Here is a 19,251-nt window from a genome sequence, read left to right on the forward strand (position 1 = left end):
CGGTACGCGGGCCTCTCACTGTTGTGGCCTCTCCCGTTGCGGAGCACAGGCTCCGGACACACAGGCTCAGCGGCCACGGCTCACGGGCCCAGCCACTCCGTGGTATGTGGGATCTTCCCAGACCGGAAGCTGCATTGGCAGGCGGCTGCATTGGCAGGCAGCCTCTCAACCACTGCGCCACCAGGGAAGCCCCAATGGCATTTTCTATGGAACTAGAACAAAAAATCTTAAAATTTGTATGGAGACACAAAAGACTCTGAATAGCCAAAGCAGTCTGAGGGAAAAAAACGGAGCTGGAGGAATCAGACTCCCTGACTTCAGACTATACTACAAAGCTACAGTAATCAGACAATATGGTACTGGCACAAAAACAGAAACACAGATCAATGGAACAAGATAGAAAGCCCAGAGATAAACCCACACACCTATGGTCAACTAATCTATGACAAAGGAGGCAAGGTTATACAATGGAGAAAAGACAGTCTCTTCAATAAGTGGTGCTGGGAAAACTGGACAGCCACATGTAAAGGAATGAAATTAGAACACTCCCTAACACCATACACAAAAATAAACTTAAAATGGATTAAAGACCTAAATGTAAGACCGGACACTATAAAACTCTGAGAGGAAAACATAGGAAGAACACTCTTTGACATAAATCACAGCAAGATCTCTTTTGATCCACCTCCTAGAGTAATGGAAATAAAAACAAAAATAAACAAATGGGACCTAATGAAACTTCAAAGCTTTCTCACAGCAAAGGAAACCATAAACGAGATGAAAAGACAACCCTCAGAATGGGAGAAAATATTTGTAAACGCATCAACGGACAAAGGATTAACCTCCAAAATATATAAATAGGTCATGCAACTCAATATTAAAAAAAACAAACAACCCAATCCAAAAGTGGGCAGAAGACCTAAATAGACATTTTTCCAAAGAAGACATACAGGTGGCCAAGAAGCACATGAAAAGCTGCTCAACGTCACTAATTATTAGAGAAATGCAAATCAAAACTACAGTGAGGTATCACCTCACACTAGGTACAATGGGCATCATCAGAAAATCTACAAACAACAAATGCTGGAGAGGGTGTGGAGAAAAGGGAACCCTCTTGCACTGTTGGTGGGAATGTAAATTGATACAGTCACTATGGAGAACAGTATGGAGTTTCCTTAAAAAAACTAAAAAAAGAATTACCATATGACCCAGCAATCCCACTACTGGGCATATACCCAGAGAAAACCATAATTCAGGTGTCTACAGGCACCCCAGTGTTCACTGCAGCTCTATTTACAATAGCCAGGTCATGGAAGCAACCTAAATGCCCATCGACAGATGAATGGATAAAGCAGATGTGGTACATATATACAATGGAATATTACTCAGCCATAAAAAGGAACGAAATTGGGTCATTTGTTGAGATGTGGATGGATGTAGAGACTGTCATACAGAGTGAAGTAAGTAAGAAAGAGAAAAACAAATATCGTATATTAACGCATATATGTGGAACCTAGAAAAATGGTACAGATGAACCGGTTTGCAGGGCAGAAATTGAGACACAGATGTAGAGAACAAACGTATGGACACCAAGGGGGGAAAGCGGCGGGGGAGTGGGGGGTCGTGGTGTGATGAATTGGGCGATTGGGATTGACATGTATACACTGATGTGTATAAAACTGATGACTAATAAGGACCTGCTGAATAAAAAAATAAATAAAATATTAAAAAATTTTTTTAAAAAGGAAAGAAAACCTTGTTTTTATACTTCTATTTGTATGAATAAACACAGAGAATTATTTGGAAGGATATATAGCAAACTGTAAACAGTGGTTACCTAAGGGGAATGAGACTGACAAGGAGGGACATAAAGATTAATAACTTTACTTCAAACATCACTGCATTTGTTTAAAAATTCTTTAATCTTGTAATTATTGAAAAAAGAAAAGGAAAGTCTTAATGTTTCCCTTAGGAAAAAATTTTTCATCAAATCCTCTGGGAAAGTTTGGCGACATATATACAAAACTTAAGTCAGAAAACTTGGATTCTAGACTCTGCTTCAAAACTCACCAAATATCTGACTTACAGCTTTTCTTTCTTCCTTTTCTTTATTTTTCTTAAAGTCTTTTAATGACAAACCTCCATTTCCTTACTTGCAAATTGGAAATTAAAATTTTAATTTTTTTCACCTGAGAAGGTTACTATGAGGATAAATGAGTGTGATCTATAAGTTATGAAAGGCTATGCAAACAGCTGTCACATATTCTATGTGACCTGATATTAGTTAGCATAAACACCACGAATGCTAGCAGCAGTGGCAGTAAAATGGGGAAGCTGCTTTCTTGGGGACCATTCTTCCCTAGAGTTAATCATCTAAATAGGGTAATACCTGACCAGAGTCATCCAACACTTGTAGCTTCATATTGTTAAATAGCAACTCTGAAAAATGACTATCTTTAACAATAATAATGCTAACTACCTTTTATGGTTGTTGTGAAAAATAAATTAAAGTATGTGTAAAGTGCTTAGAGTATACTGCATTTGGCTCATAAAAAGCAATTTTTTTATACTATTGTGATTTTGATGGTTATCATAATCTCCCAAGAGTTCATGAGTTAACATATAAAAGTCCCTGTAAACTATTAGGGAATGACAAACGTTAGAAGTGCTAGAAAAATTTTAACACTTAATTCATTTATTTTTTATTTTACTTTATTTATTTATTTCTTGGTTGCGCCATGCAGCTTGCGTGATCTTAGTTCCCTGACTAGGGATCGAACTGGGCCTGGCAGTTAAAGTGCCAAGTCATAACCACTGGACCGCCAGGGAATTCCCAACACTTAATTTAAATCTATTATCAGGAAAATATCTTTAAAAAACCTACTTAAAAACCGGATCTACTCTATCTTTTCTCTTAAAGCAGCTAACACCTGGACCTAGAGATTGTCATACTAAGTGAAGTGAGTCAGACAGAGAAAGACAGATATCATATGATAGCACTTATATGTGGTATCTTAATAAATGGTACAAATGAACCTATTTACAAAACAGAAATTGAGTCCCAGATGTAGAAAACAAACTTACGGTTACCAAGGGAGAAAGGTGGAGTGGAGGGATAAATTGGGAGATTGGGACTGACATATATACACTATTATATATAAAATAGATAACTAATAAGGACCTACTGTATAGCACAGGGAACTCTTCTTAATACTCTATAATGATCTATATGGGAAAAGAATCTAAAAAAGAGTGGATATATATAACTGATTCACTTTGCTGTACATCAGAAACTAACAACACTGTAAATCAACTATACTCCAATAAAAAAATTAAAATTGTTTTTTAAAAAATAAATTTATTCCACCATTAAAAAAAAAAGGCAGCTAACACCTACTGAGCAATTGCTAACGGCTAGCACTGGCCTACCTGCTTTCCATGGATTTTAAAATTTAAATTCAATCTTTCAGACTAAATTCAAAGCAATCATATGTTCTATTTTAATCCTATTGTTTTATAATATTGCTAACCCTTGGTTTTACAATACAAACAAGTGGAATGACAAAATTATGGAGTCAGAAAAACAGGAATGGATAAGAAGCTTATCTAATTCCATAAGTAGCATGTGGCAGTTCAAAAAATTCATATGTCTGCTGTGTTTCAACACAAAACAGCTAACTAAGCTTCTCAAAACTGATTTCAATTTAAATGCAACTTCATTCAAAGGGAACTACGATGGCCAACTTCATTCAACTAAGTTAAATGAAGAGGCTGGTGTTCCAACCCCTTGTCCCTCTATGACTATCATTTATCATTTCTGAGATTCTGGGATTCTGCCTAGAATCTTTTAACACCATCAACAAAAAAAAAATAATCAATTTAAACTGATGAAACCTATCAAATGAAGATATACCACCAGAATCATTCAAACCCCATTCAGAAGGGTTGGGTCAAAATTCCTGAAAACTAACATCGTTTCAATGGAAGGCAGAGTGCAGTTTATCCACAATATAAACTTCTTTCTTTACTCCAAATTACAGATCTAATAGATTTCTCGCTATTCCCTCAAAACTACATGACACTCCACTATGCAACCATGAAATATGATTTTGATAGATACATACAGACATGGAGATCTTTCTACAATATATTGTTGAATGAAAAAGCAGACTACAGAATAACACATATAATGATCTCATTTTTATAAAAATATACACATTCAGAGGCAGGCAAAAAACTGAAAAAATAAATACTGCAATTATGAAGATAGCCCACTTAGGTGGGTGGCAAAATTTTTGAGTGTTTCTTTACATATTCTGTATTATATAAATTTTAAAAATATATATATTCTGTATTATCTGGCTTGCTTTTCAATAACTTTTTTTTTTTTTTAATAATCGGGAAAAATGTTATTTTCACTTCCTAGTTAGGCAAAAACATATGCTTGCTTTTGTCTCAAAAAGCTGCAGGTCAGACGCTCTCCATATACAGTCCAAGGAGATAGACATCTTTAGAACCACGTACTATTCCAGCACTGACAACCATCAATATTTCTGTGTTTAATTCATCTAGAGAAGCAAAAAGGATACAATACAAAAACAAACAAACAAAAAACAGAAGAGCTAGAGATACCATCATTAAAATCCTTTCAGAAAAAAGCTGGAAACACCAGCCCTTACATTTTCTCTTTTTGAAGTTGTCTCTTCCCATTCTATGGAAAAGAAGTAGATACTTCAACAAAACCTGGGCATTTCCATAGACTCAGAGATCCTTTGAAAAACTTTTTGGCTATGCCTGTATCTTCCCCAGCATTTTACATGGTGAGGAAATAGAGTGGCTCTAATCTAGACAGAATAAGTAAGGCAAAACCTTTGTATCACATAACCAAAGGTTGGTTTTGTCTTGATAGCCTTTCAGAGTCACAGAATACTTATATATTTTAGGCACTGGCCAGATAACTAAAATTTTAATTGACTGCTATGTAGACGCTGTCAAAAACCCAGTTGAAACTACTGAACATTTTAAAGACATCCAAGGAAACTGCTAATTATCTGTATTTTCTTCCCTATTATTGTATCAAGTTAAGATTCATAAAATATTGCAAATGTAAATTAAACTTTTGTGTTCCAAAGGAATTCTTAACAAGATTGCACTTTATATTAGTCTTTGGTTTTTTAATCAGTAATGATAAAAACATCTGTATGAAAAGAATTCTGATTATCTCCTCTAAAAATATTATCTACCATGTCATATATTATTTATATACAGTCACATGTAAATTCCTTTTAGATTTTATGCTAGGAAAAAGCTTCTTTTACTACAGAATAAGAAATATACAACTCTTACTTCAGTTTTTGTCTTAGCTGCTAGTGAGCTCAGAACTAAATTACAAAACTTTACTTAGTCTAGGCTTCTGGTGTATCTTCCAATACTATGTGGCTCTTGATCTTTTGTATATCTAATATAGAATCATACCCTCTCTACATGTTTTTTTATGAAACTGCTGCATAGACAGCTATTGCCAGGAGTTCCCTGGTGGCCTAGTGGTTAGGATTCTGGGCTTTCACTACCGGGGCCTGGGTTCAATTCCTGGTCGGGGAACTGAGATTCCACAAGCCGCACAGTGCGGCCCCCCGCTGCAAAAAAAAAAAACAAGACGGCTACTACCAATGTTGAGAATTTTAATCAAAAGTCACAAATGTGTATAGATGCCTCTGCCACAACAAAAAGCCATAAATTATTTAAATGACAACAAATGCCACAAATTTATTAAACTTAATTTGCAAATTAGAAGATTAAGACAAATGAGGACGGCAACCAAAAAAAAAGGTTTCATTTCTGGTGAAGAAAATAATTTTTAAACATATAGGTCTTCCCTAATAAAAATATTAAAAGCCTTAAAACTAAGTTTGCTTAATTTTACTTACCGTGTCTTTTCAAAATTAATAGGGCATTTTAATTATAACAAAAAAGACTTACATACCTTATGCAAACAAGTGTCCACTACCCAATTGCACACATTTTCCAGGTCATCAGATACCTCAAGCCTAGATTTAACAAATTCACAGAGCTCCTCATTACTCATAACATCCCAGATCCCATCACAAGCCAAGATGATAAATTCATCCTCTTCTGCTCTTAAAATTTCATAAACCTCAGGCTCTGGAGAAACAAGTTGTTCTGTTGGGCCCTTGCCATCAACACACTTGTAATCATAGTCCCCCAGAGCACGAGACACTGCTAATGAACCATTAACACGCTGTATCATTACGCTGCCTCCTGCATTTTGGATTCGCTCTTTCTCCCTTGGGTTGCAAGGTTTGTGATCTTGGGTAGAAAAGCAGACTTGTCCATTCCTATACAGAACAGCCCGTGAATCACCACAGTTGATGAAGTAAATATGCTTAGGTGAAATCATAACTCCCACTGCAGTTGAACCGCTCCTGTCCATGCCATTTCTGAGATCTGAAAAGTTACGCATGTATTCATCAATTTTCAAAAAGCCAGTTCTGATACCATTCTTGACGTTTTCCACTGAAGGCTCAAGAGCAGATCCTGATTTTCCAGCTGCCCTAAAGTCTTCATTATTAGTGATGTGTTCTAATAAGTGTGTTGAGCAGTAATTTGCTACTCTGGATCCAGCGTGACCATCATAAACTGCAAAAAACGACCAGTCTTCCAAGCCGTGAGGAATACCTACGACAGCTGTGTGTGCATCTTCCATCTCCACTCTCCATCCTTGCATGCTACTCAGGCCATAACGTAAACCATTCCCAGCACCATGAGCATTATGTTTCTCAGTTTTGGGTTTATCCAAAAATGCACCCATGTTTAGTAATGAATCTGAAAGGAAAAAAAAATTGTAGGTGTTACATGTTTAAATTTGATAGAGCATTTATATACAATATTTTATCTATTTTCTAGTAACTCCTGATCAAGTATATTTTTCAGTATTATCAAAATTTACTGGAACAACAACAAAAAAGAAACCAAGAAAATGTCCCCGTACACCCTTCTTCTAGAACAGTAGTTTCTCAATCCTAGCACATTAGAGTCTCTGGGGATGGGACCCAGATATGAATATCTTTTTAAAAATGCCTCCCTGGTGATTTGTCCGTAGAGCAAGTTGAGAACCACCATTCTAGGAGAAAGGAAACCAAGAAACAAAACCTGGTTAAGTTTTTTTTTTTTTAATTCAATTTATAACTCTAGGGTTCAATATATAAGCCGCAGGAGTGAGAATATTCAGAACGATGCAACATCTTGTTCAATCTACTAAGGTAGAAAAGCATGCTAATATATTTTAGAAAGACTTCCAAAAGCAAGTGTTGTAATCAAGTATTTTCCCCCCAGTAATCCTGAAGACAACCCCCCAAATTAATTAAAACATAAAATCTCAGTTTTACAAACATGTGATTTTACTTAGGTTTTACTGCACATCAAATAAAAAACTTTACTTGGATTGACTGAAGCCCATTAACCCATAAAAACAAATATAACTTTAATGATGTGCTGAAGAACATACTACTTAATATTGCGTGTTTCACAATCCATGAAGTAACATTAGGACAGCTTTTACTCAGTGCTGGCTGACAAAGACTTAAAGCCCACAGAGAGAACTGTAAAGTACCACTATGCATCACCCTCCCTCTCAGCTTTACTATTACTTTAGAATAAAGCTTTTCCAATTTCAAATGACTTGGACTGGAACAGTGGGGATGAGAATGCCTGGTACGTTTTCCACATACAATCCTGGCCCTAACACTTGCTAGCTGTGTGATCTTGAGTTTCCTAGTCACTGGTACCTCAAATTCCTTCTCTGTCAAATGGGAATAATAACAATAGTACCTACACCTGACAGGGTTGCAGTGAAGAATGAGTTAACATATAGTGCTTAGAACAGTTCCTGAGACACAGTAAACACCATAAAATGTTTGCTGTTATTATTTGCTCAAAATGCAAATTCCATGGCCCTATCCCCACACCCTCAATTTTTTTTTTTTCCAGTAGATCTCGGATGGGATCTTCAAAAAAGCATGCTGGTGACTAAAGAATCACATTTTGAGACACACTAGTCTAGATCAACTGACTTTCATTTGGATCTAGGTATCTTTGTGAGATATCTTTTTCAGCTGTAACCATTACCTAGCTTTACAATAAAACTAAATATTCCTATTCCTAAAAACCCAATGAACCACCATATATAATATTTATAAATTACAGCAATTTTATAAATTTTCATGAGCTATATATAATACTGTACTAATAAATTACAAACACAGATATTTATAAAAAGGAATTTTGGAAGGACAAGATTTTACTCAGACCTAAAAATTAATTTCATTCAAGTATGATAAAAAAATTATATTCTGTATTGAGAACAATGTAATAGAATATGCTTATTTGTTAGCACATTGGTTTGATATTTTGATACAATGATTTGAAAGCCTAGTTCTAAGCACATTTTAATTTAGATTGTTTTTAATGCTTATTTCACCTGAAAAAAAAAAAAACCCTTATAAAGATAGCTAAACGCAAATGAAACTGAATTGTTGACTGTATTTATCACCCACTCTTCAATCCCAACTACCAATTATAAAAAAAAAATTTGTTATCATTTCCCTTATCTTGATGTTCTTCGAATTAAGGTTCTGCTGTTTCACATTTCAAGAAATGGGCTCAAAATTCACAAGAGTTCCTCATTTAGAAGAGTTTTAAAAATAGTTTGGAAATTTCTATTTCCAAATTTGTTTTTAATTTAGGGATAAAGAGAGAAGGAAGGAGGGGTCTTCAATAGAAAGCTATTGGAGACCTTAAGAATCAAAGGGAGCCTGGAACGCCAGCTTGGAAAACCATCAGGAAACAAAGGAGCCCTGAGGCTGGGCAGCCAAACACTGTGAAAGTTACACCAAGAACAGCCTTGCCTGCTGCTGCAGTGATCTTCTACGTTCCGTCTAATTTCTTTCTGAAAGTCACTTTCTCAAGATTCAAGGTTTGGGAAACAGGTATCTAAGTATCTAATTGACTGAGCTTCGGTCACCAGCACACCTGTTGGCTGTAACTGCGACTGCATTCTTTCACAAATCAGTAAAATTTTTTTTACGTTCAATATTGATCTCATTTTAAAGTTACGGCTGTCCCATAGTGATTTAATTCTTTAAACATCATGAAATATCATACATATTTTATATAATGTATACACACAGCTAAAGAGTACTAAAACTACCATACAGTTTAAGAAATAGAACATTATCAAGACCACTGAAGCCTCCTATTATCCTGAATTTTATAATTAGTATTTCTTCTAGTTTAACCATATTCATGTGTGGTTGTTTAGTTTTATATGTTTGACACCTTACACTGATGTAAAATACAGTATGTTTTACTCTAGTACTTTTTTTTTCCAGCTCAACACTGTATTTCATTTACATTGATGTATAGAGCTGTAGTTCATTCACTATATGCCACTGTATGTTTGTACCACAATTTTTATCCATTCCACTATCAATATGAGTTATTTCTCATTTTTTAAAGTATAAAACAGAGCTGTTTTGAACAATCGTGGTGCACATATGTGTTTTCCTAGAACATATAACTAAATTCCCAAGTGCTTAAAGTTTATATAGATGATCTTTTTTCCCCCAACAAAAATCACAAAACAAACCATCTCCAAACATTTGTTTCTCAACCGTTCTTTCACTAACACTACTTTCTTTAAGACAATTACTTTCTTAGTAAGTAAGCTTCATCTTGAATGGCATGATTAAGAGTGTATTTTCTTTTATCCAAAAATATCTGCATAGGAATTAGCAATTACTATTTTAAGTTCTCTAACTCTTCAAAAGCAAAAAACTTTGCTATGAGATAATCATCAAAACTCTATGTGGCAGACTGTACCTTCTTGGTCATTTCTCATTTCATTTACAGTAAGCCCTCAGTATCAGCTGGTTCCACACCCTCAGATTCAACCAACCACAAGTTGAAAATACTCAGGGAAAAAAAATTCCAGAAAGTTCCAAAAAGCAAAACTTGACTTTGCCTTGCACCAGCAACTTGTACATGGGATTTATATTGTATTAGGTAATCTAGAGATAATTTAAAGTACATGGGGAGGTTGTGCATAGGTTGTATACAAATACCACACCATTTTATATAGGGGGCTTGAGCGTCTGCATATTTTGGCATCACCACTGTAAATAGCTCACTGAATCTTAAAGTTAAAGGTCTTGTTTTTATAAAATTAACTACACTGATGACACCCTAATAGCTCTGAACTCCTGGTTCAATTTCTTTGCTGCAGTAATTTTCCTATGAATGTTGCAGTGAACAATTTTCACCTTAAGTGACTATGATTTTTCTTCCAAAAAAGGTTATCTTTATTAAAGAAGCATTTACTGTTGAGAATATACATCTGTCTAGCATCTCTTTGCTTTTACTCTTCACTCCCCCCAAAAAAACAGACTTTATTACTGAAACAAAATTTAGCAAATACTAAGAGGAACGTATGTTACAAACACCTATATTTTAGTCAATCTTAAATCTCCCATGTGTAATAGTTCTCACACTGGTTTCTTCAACTTGGCAATGATTACTACATGTTTCAAAGGCATGTGATGACAAAGGAATGTATTTTAATTTGGGGCCACATATTCTACGTATTATTTCAGTCATTTTGACCAAGGCAGGAAAAACTAGTGTTTCCCCAGTGGTATGCTTTGTCTTTTACTACTCAGCAAGAAACCTCAAAGGGCCTTGTAAACATTTATAATTAAATTTAGTGAAACTTTGTAGTTACTGTATTGAATATTATATGGCTCTATCAAACACCTCTGGGGGGGAAAAACTCATAAAGGTTAGTTTTTACCCTCCGAATGCAATTTTTAAAATGTCTTGCTAATTTGCTATGATTTTATACTATGATTTAGCCATACGTCAAGCACACTATACACTTAGGCAAGCTATGGTTTCAACAACAGTAAATAGAGATCCACATTTCAAATAATCTTTGACAATCTCAAATTTTGAGAGGTTGATATTTGAGATCTGATTATATTACAGGTTTTACCCCATAATAAGAGCCCATACTGGGATTAGGAGTTCTAACATTTTTTACACTGTGTGCTTGTATGTGCTCTATTATAATTAAAATCAATCTAATGTTTTGATAGGAATCTTTTACAGTCACTTGCTCATTTTTTGAAGACTGTTTAGTTAAAACTAGATCACATGGAGGGACTTTCCTGGTGGCTCAGTGGTTGGGAGTCCACCTGCCAACGCAGGGGACACAGGTTCGAGCCCTGGTCCGGGAAGATCCCACATGCCACAGAGCAGCTAAGCCCGTGTGCCACAACTACTGAGCCTGCACTCTAGAGCCCGCGAGCCACAACTACTGAGCCTGCGCTCCAGAACACGTGAGCCACAACTACTGAGCCCGGATGCTGCAACTACTGAAGCCTGCGCCCCTGGAACCTGTGCTCCACAACAAGAGAAGCCACCACAATGAGAAGCCCGCACACCGCAACAAAGAGTAGCTCCATCGCAACTAGAGTAGCTCGCCGCAACTAGAGAAAGCCTGTGCGCAGCAACAAAGACCCAATGCAGCCAAAGACAAATTAAAAAAACAAAACCAAAACAAGAACAACAATAACAAAAAACTAGATCACGTGGAAAATCAATGTAATCACATGTAAACTTCAATGTGATACAGCAATGAATACAAGTGAGGAAGTAAAAATTCTACCGTTCCTTAGGATCTCTCACCAGCCCATTTGACATACTAACAGTGTGGGGAAGCCAGTGTCAATCATTATATTAAATGTAATTTGCCTTTTTCAAGATGAAAGACAATTGATGGATGGTCCTGCATACTCCCTGTAGAGACCACTTGGTCTATACAACTCTGCGGGCCTAAGAGGTTTTACAAGACTGAGAGAGAATATATGCATAGCAAGCACTGTCTAAAGACTGAATGAGCAATATTCTCTGCACATCTGTCTTTTTCCATTGCCTTCTTTGAGATAAATACATTACTGAACTCACAGCAGCATAATGTTATTATTTACTTGCTTAATCAATGGAACACAGTAATTGTACTATAAAGTAAGCACCTGAGAAATGGTATTTTAAAAGGAGTTATACACGGAAGACTGGGGACTACTGGCTGTCTTTTTTATTTAAGTAGTTTGCTATAATCACCTTAAGTAATCACATTTTTAATAATCACTTAAAAGGTTTCACATGTGTGTATATAGTATATAGCATTCAATTCTGGGCTGATTCTAAAATTTTTCATTCAGAATCAGTACATAAAATACAGCAATAAATCATACCTACTTGTATTTGCCACAGGAATACCTTAAACGTACTTTAACAACAGTACATTAGACACTCACTCAAGCATTTTCTGACTGCCTACTACCTGCCAGGCACTGTATTAAGTACTAGGAATAAGATGCCCCCCATCCCTAAAGGAATGTATAGTCTGGTGGAAGACAAAGACCAGTGCACAGGTTTTGAAGGCACACTGTGATACAGGGGCTATAATGGGATAAATACAGGTATGCCAAGAAGAGGTATCAAAAGTCTTATGTAGTTATAATTTTTCCAAAGGAAGAAGCCTAAGCTGAGACCTAAAAGGTGCAAGTGGGAGAAGGAAATAGCCAGCATATACAAAGACCAGAAGAAGAGTAAGAGCACAATTAATTTGGTACGGTTGTGTGTGTGTGTGTGTGTGTGTGTGTGTGTGTGTGTGTGTGTGTGTACATGAGCATTTCAAGGAGCAAAGCAGAAGCACTGAAATTCTAAGAATAACATTATTTCCTACTGAGATGTCCACTGTCTACTTATCTTAGAATCACAAATTTGGGAACTCAAAGATGTGTCATGCCCTTCTTGCCTAAGCAAGTAGCAAACCAAACTGATAATAACTGCTTTTCATTGAGAAGAACAAATCTGGGGAAAAAATTCTAGAGGCCCTAAAATTTAGATAGGTAGATTTGGAGTTGACATTTTTTTCTGGAATAAGCCTCCACATTAAAAGACTCTGATACCTTTGAGCTTGCTTACAAAACAACTCTGAAAGGGGGTGAGGGAAGAGGGTGGGCAATCTTTACACATAACAAGCCAAAATTAGGTTAAACGAAACTTAAAGGGCTGTTTAAATACTCAAATTGAAATATTACTATAATGTTCAAAATAAGGTCAAATACATGCAAAAGCACATACTACGATACTAACACTACTCATCACCAGATGAAACACTTTCAAAACTGAGTATTAGGTTCCCGTTTTCTAAACCCCTCTTTAGCTCACTCAAAGTCATCTCTACTCCTTAAGTCAAATGATCCATATAACAGAGGCTTTTTTCTCCCTTTCCCCCTAAACATATCTAGGGAATAGAACTTCATCTAAAGAAGTGGATTCATAGTTGCTGGAGAAGAACAAAAGCTAATCTCGACTTACAAAACACCCGATTCCCTGGATAAAACTCTCTACTATTCCTAAAAACATTAAACATAGTGCACTTGGCTAATCATTTATTTTGATGATAAACTCTGACAAAGAACAAGAAAAATTATCTGAAGCATTGTGTTTTAAAAATTCTTTTGAATTTAAATTTCTAGTTCCCTTGCCTTTGCTGGCAGACTGGCTGATTTGTTCTCATCAATCAAGTAAGAGGGACCAACTTACTTCAAAGCTGTCCTCAGCTTACAATCTAGCCCACCTATATTACATATTTATAAACAAAATTGACAGCACAGTAGGAAACAATAGGTCCTCAAAGAATATAGCTTCATTTTTTCAAATAACAAGTAACTTAGAAATATAAAGGTGAAGGAAAAAACACTTATCATACTGAACATTTGTACTAACTGATTCTAATATAGTCTAAAATCAAAAGCAGGACTGTTGAGACTTCCCTGGTGGTCCAGTGGCTAAGACTCTGTGCTCCCAATGCAGGGCGCTCGGGTTCGATCCCTGGCCAGGGAACTAGATCCCGCATGCCTCGACTAAAAGATCCCACACACGGCAATGAAGATCCCGCGTGCCGCAGCTAAGACCCAGCGCAGCCAAATAAATAAATAAATATTTAAAAAAAAAAAAAAAAGCAGGAGTATTTCGTCTACCATAATTTAGACAATGAATTATTTTTAAAATTGTGCCCTCCCCTTCCTTAACTTCCTCCCATCCTTGCACAGTTACATCCTTCCTGAAATGTCAGATTTGGGTCCTATCTTTCCCAGAAATCCTTTCCCCCAAGGTGCTCTACTAAACTTCATTAACAGTTCTTTACCATCCACTTAGCACTTAGCACATGCTACTCTGCATAATTAACTGTCCTTCTGTGTATACCTATTTCCCAAAATAGTAATTTGTTTCTTTATCTTCCTGCCAAAACAAATACTAAATAAGTGTTGGAAGATTTTTTTAAATTAGTTTGACAGAAGTGGTTTAATAAAGCAACATTTCCATCCCCAATAAATGTGATAAATTTCTTATGTGGCCTTTACCCTTAGTCCATACACCCCCTAGAACTGGAGTAGATTCCATAAAGAAAATAGACATTTCTTACATTACCGAAAAGAGAAAGGACTCAAGCCAAAAAAAAAAAAAAAAAAAAAATCCCTGAACTCATCACTCCTGTGTTATAGAAGACCCTCATTCTCTCAAAGGAAGACTTCCAGGGAGGACAGCATCCAGGAGTGGAATCTGGAATAATGGATGCTTAAATGGTGTCCACTACATGAAGGCAATCCAAGAATTATACCATATGAATGAAGCTGTACACAGGCTAGGCACAGACTAGATTATGTATTTGGCTATTGTGCTCTACGTTTATTTCCCCTTGGAGTTCCTCTACCTTTAATAAAGTTTAAAAGTTCTTATCTCAATTAACTCATGTCAAATTAAGTAGGAAAAGTCTCATGTCCATGTTCTAGAGAGGGCACTGAAGGTAAATTGAATGCTCTCTGCCTCAGTCAATACTGAGGGGCAGTAGTAAAAAGGGACAGAGTCTCCCAAAGGAGAGAAAAATTTTGGCTTAAGAAAAAGAGCTGGGAATGAGAGGACTGACCTCTACCTGCTTGGACCTGGATTTTTTTTTTTTTTTTAAGAAGTAACAGTTTACTCTCACATACTCATAAAGTCATTTTAACAGTTATGACATTTAACAGTTTCCCTTCATAGAATCACCTATAAGGTTTGGCCATGAAAACTTCCTCATATGAATTACAAAAGTATCTATTAGAAGAGATTATTAGGACCAAGTGCCATATTTTACTGAAATGATCTGGGAAACCTTCATGCAACAGAAATCCTAGAAAACTATGCGTTTGAGTACCCACATCTATCTAGACTTCAAAAGAACCAAGAAACCCATAGCGCCTAAAAAATTAAATATTTTCTGATAATAAATAAGAGTACCAACTTGTACCCAAAATACATACACATACAATAAACATATAATCTCAAGACAGTGAACTGTAGGAAACAAGAAAAAGAATGCCTAAACATTGGGTTTGATTCCTTGCTCTACCAAGTATCTGTTTTCTTAGAAAAAAAGCTATACACAACAATATTGAACATCTACTGTTCTGAAATTCTATGTTTTGGGAGTCTGATTAGTAAGTGAATTACCAGCTACCAACAGGTAAAAGATTATATATGACACTGTAAGACCAAAATACAACCCATAATAGATAGAACAGTACCACTGGCCAAGTTCATATCTCATATGCAATACCTGATTAATGTAAAAAAAGAATAAAAAAGGATTTAGGAACTTGAACCAGATTTCTCAATTTCTAAATGAAAGTTAAAAGTTATGTGGGCTTGTTCCCCAAAGCTTCCAAAATGATAGCAACCATATCCTCTACTCCAACTTAAAAAAAAATAAAACAAAACCTCCAAGTCAAGCACATCCTCTTATATGAAATTTTATAAAACACTCCAATCAAAAGTATTTATCATCCTTCTGAACTCTTGGAAGTAGCGTCTCTCACACACAAGGCAATTAACTATATACTGTTTTATGATAAGCCTTATATTAAATATTAACATTTACACCACTCTAAATGTGCTCATGTCATGTGGAACCAAGTTTCAATGTCAACATTTTATTCAAACCAAAAGCAGTCTTCTTGCTGAAATTTACCTTTTCACAGAATTATACTTGCTTGTTATTATATTTTTCTTATTTACCCAATTTGGATTTTCTTTTTCTTTTTTTTAAAGGAGTCACTGGTTTGGCACGGCTATCTTTGGTGGAATTTTAGTTTTACATTCTACATAAAGGAAGTCAATCCTTCTCCATGTTGCTGAGCACTGTTTGGCAAAAGAAGGGACTAACATTTCAGTAGAGAATACCCCTAACTGATAGAATGTAAATTCTAAAAAATAAAATGTATACAAAATACTGTGTATTTATTTTAATTATTTTTTCTCAGAGGAAGTTCGAAACATTCATCAGATTCTCAAAGAACTTTCTGATAGCACAAACAGATGAAAAACAACAGCCACAAAAAGGCTGAGACATTTAGCTTTACCTGATCCAAGCTTATCTCTGAATGAGCTAAAATATTTAATGACTCACGTAAAGGACTTCCAGTTAAAGATGAAGGACTGAACATAAACATTTGTTTCTCTTCTAAAATTCTGCTACACTTCATAAGGGACCTTTTATATCCATAAAGATAAAGTTAATGGGAGTGGAGACAGCAACAAGTACACGTGAAGCCTGGGAAGCAGAAGAACCAAGACCCTTAGTGGAATGCTAAGTTACAAACTAAGCCAGCTGCGAGGAAAGAAAAAAGCAAACTAGCTTAAACTCCTCTGGAAGTGGAAGTGAAGCTTGGGCTACAAACTGGAGCACTGACTGAAAGTGTACTGAAGAAGTAGTTGGACTCCCCAGAATTCTCCTCTCCCATTCAGTGTAGCAGAATGAATGAATACAACGCTCACTCCCCAAAGAGAAGGCTTATTTCTGAAGAATGTAAAACAGGACTTTGGAAACTGAAGAATACCAGGCAGAGATGAGGGCTGGAAGCTACACTTAAAAAACATAAGTGAAAGTTTATACTTATTATTTGACATACTAACCTTTTTCAGACACTTGAATTTTCAAAATGATGGCAATCAAATGTATACCCTTGTTTTTCTACTCTTTAGAATCTCACTAGCCCAAAAGGGAGATCAAAAGGTGCTAACATTGGAGGTTACTCAAATATTTCAGCCAAATCACCCTACAGTGAAACCCACAGCCAACAAATCCCACGGACAAGCACAGAGCTTCCAATCAGCTATTCAATGCCCACTTTAAAATATAAGCAGACAGTCCATGGACAAACACAGAAGAAGTTCCCTGGAAGAAGAGAGGGGGGCCAAAACAAGCAGAAAAGGGCAATTTGGAAGAGAAAGGGATGAGGTTAGGAAAAGAAAATTTAAGGAAAGAAGGGAGGAAAGAAGCAAGTGAGCAAACTCCTTTCAGAAAGATAAGATTTTGAATTCATGAAATAACAGGATGTTATTAAAAGGAAAAACAGAACATTCAGAGGAACAAAAGAGCTCCTGTAAAGTAAAAACATAATCATAGAAGAGAAAGCTGGGAAGATAAAAATTGAAGGAAACTCCCAGAAATTAGAGCACAAGGCAGACATGGTAAAACAGTAGAGGATCAGTCCAGGAGGTTCAAGAGCCAAATAACAGGAGTAAGAGACACAGAAAATTGAAGAGAAGAAGTAATTTTTTTTTTCATTTTAACATCTTTATTGGAGTATAATTGCTTTACAATGGTATGTTAGTTTCAGCTTCACAACAAAATGAATCAGTTATATATATACATATGTTCCCATATCTCTTCCCACTTGCGTCTCCCTCCCTCCCACCCTCCCTATCCCACCCCTCCAGGCGGTCACAAAGCACCGAGCTGATCTCCCTGTGCTATGCGGCTGCTTCCCACTAGCTATCTACCTTACGTTTGGTAGTGTATGTATGTCCATGCCTCTCTCTCGCTTTGTCGGAGAGAAGTAATTTTTTTAAATAATCTAAAAAAATTTCCAAACTGAAGGGCATCAATTTCAAGACTGAGAGGGCCCACTCTGTGCCAAGCACAATGGATGAAAACAGATACTTACAAAGGCACATTATCAAAAATTTCAGAACACTGGAGGTAGGCAGAGCCTATATGCTTTCAGAGAGAAAGAAAAAAGTTTCATACAAAAGCTCAAGAATCAGAATGGCACTGATCTCAACTGGGGGAAAACTGGGGGTTAAATTAATGATTAGCACACCAAACAAAACTTATTAACTCCAAGGAAAACAAGAAATTGTGCAGGAAATAAAAAGTAATCCTATCTGGAAAACATGAGGAAGAACGGGGGGGGGTGGTCAGGGGTGGGGAGAAGGGTATGTGGCGTATATGTGTGTGTGTGTGTGTGTGTGTGTGTGTGTTTGGGGTAATGGAGTGATTAAATCTCACCTTCCATAATGGGATAGATAATTCCTAGAACTAAAAAAAAAATCAAGAAGCACAGTTGTTTAGAAATCTGAAGATAAATTCCAAAGGAATCAGCGGCAAGAGTTCGAAATGGTTCTGGGGAATCTTCTCCAAGAAGAGGAGCTTATAGAACTATTTGGTTCTTTAAACTGTGTAAATGTTTATTTTAATTAAAAAAGAAAACACACTAAATTAAGGAAGCATAAAGTAAAACAAAAGCACACTACGTGAATAAGAAATAAAGAACTGTATTGCATATCATGAGCTCATTTCCCTAATATAAAAAAGGTCCCATAAATTAGTAAGAAAATGACCAACATGATAGAAAAATGGACCAAAAAAACCCACAAATGGATCTTAAACTGCACCCAACACTCAAAAAAGAAATGAAAATTAAGACTACACTAAGGTAACATTTTTCATGTGTCAGATTATCAAAGGTTTGGTAATCATTCTCTTGACGAGATGATGCAGAAACATACACTGCTGGCACCAACAGACTGGTACAATCTCAGTGGAAATCAATTTAATAAAGTCTACCAGAAATTACAGTTGCACATAATCTTCAGCCAAATTCTAAAAATTTACTTACAGGTTTACTCCTACGTGTACAAAATGATATGTAGGCAGAAGTAAAACACACAAAAAAATCTTAGTATCACTCATTTGGGAACTGATAATTTTATTTAATAGGGATGAATTATGATACATACTAAATGATAAATCATAACACCCTACAGTTTTTTTAAAAAGAATAT

General features: G+C 35.9%; 1 protein-coding gene across 4 annotated transcripts in view; it reads right to left on the reverse strand.

Moving 5' to 3' along the window:
* The window catches only part of PPM1B (protein phosphatase, Mg2+/Mn2+ dependent 1B), a 91,648-nt gene that overhangs the window by 37,702 nt on the left and 34,695 nt on the right, over positions 1-19,251 (reverse strand). For 3 of the 4 annotated variants that reach the window (XM_027113239.1, XM_027113240.1, XM_027113238.1), the window contains exon 2: positions 5,984-6,843. In XM_027113239.1, coding sequence (XP_026969040.1) covers positions 5,984-6,829 — 846 coding nt within the window. In that variant the 5' untranslated portion in view covers positions 6,830-6,843. The remainder of the gene's footprint in view (positions 1-5,983; positions 6,844-19,251) is intronic. The other variant, XM_027113241.1, reaches the window with a different exon arrangement.

The sequence above is a fragment of the Aethalodelphis obliquidens genome, unplaced genomic scaffold (genome assembly GCF_003676395.1).
Source record: "Aethalodelphis obliquidens isolate GAN/ISIS:26980383/991018 unplaced genomic scaffold, ASM367639v1 scaffold12, whole genome shotgun sequence".
Lineage (NCBI taxonomy): Eukaryota > Metazoa > Chordata > Mammalia > Artiodactyla > Delphinidae > Aethalodelphis > Aethalodelphis obliquidens.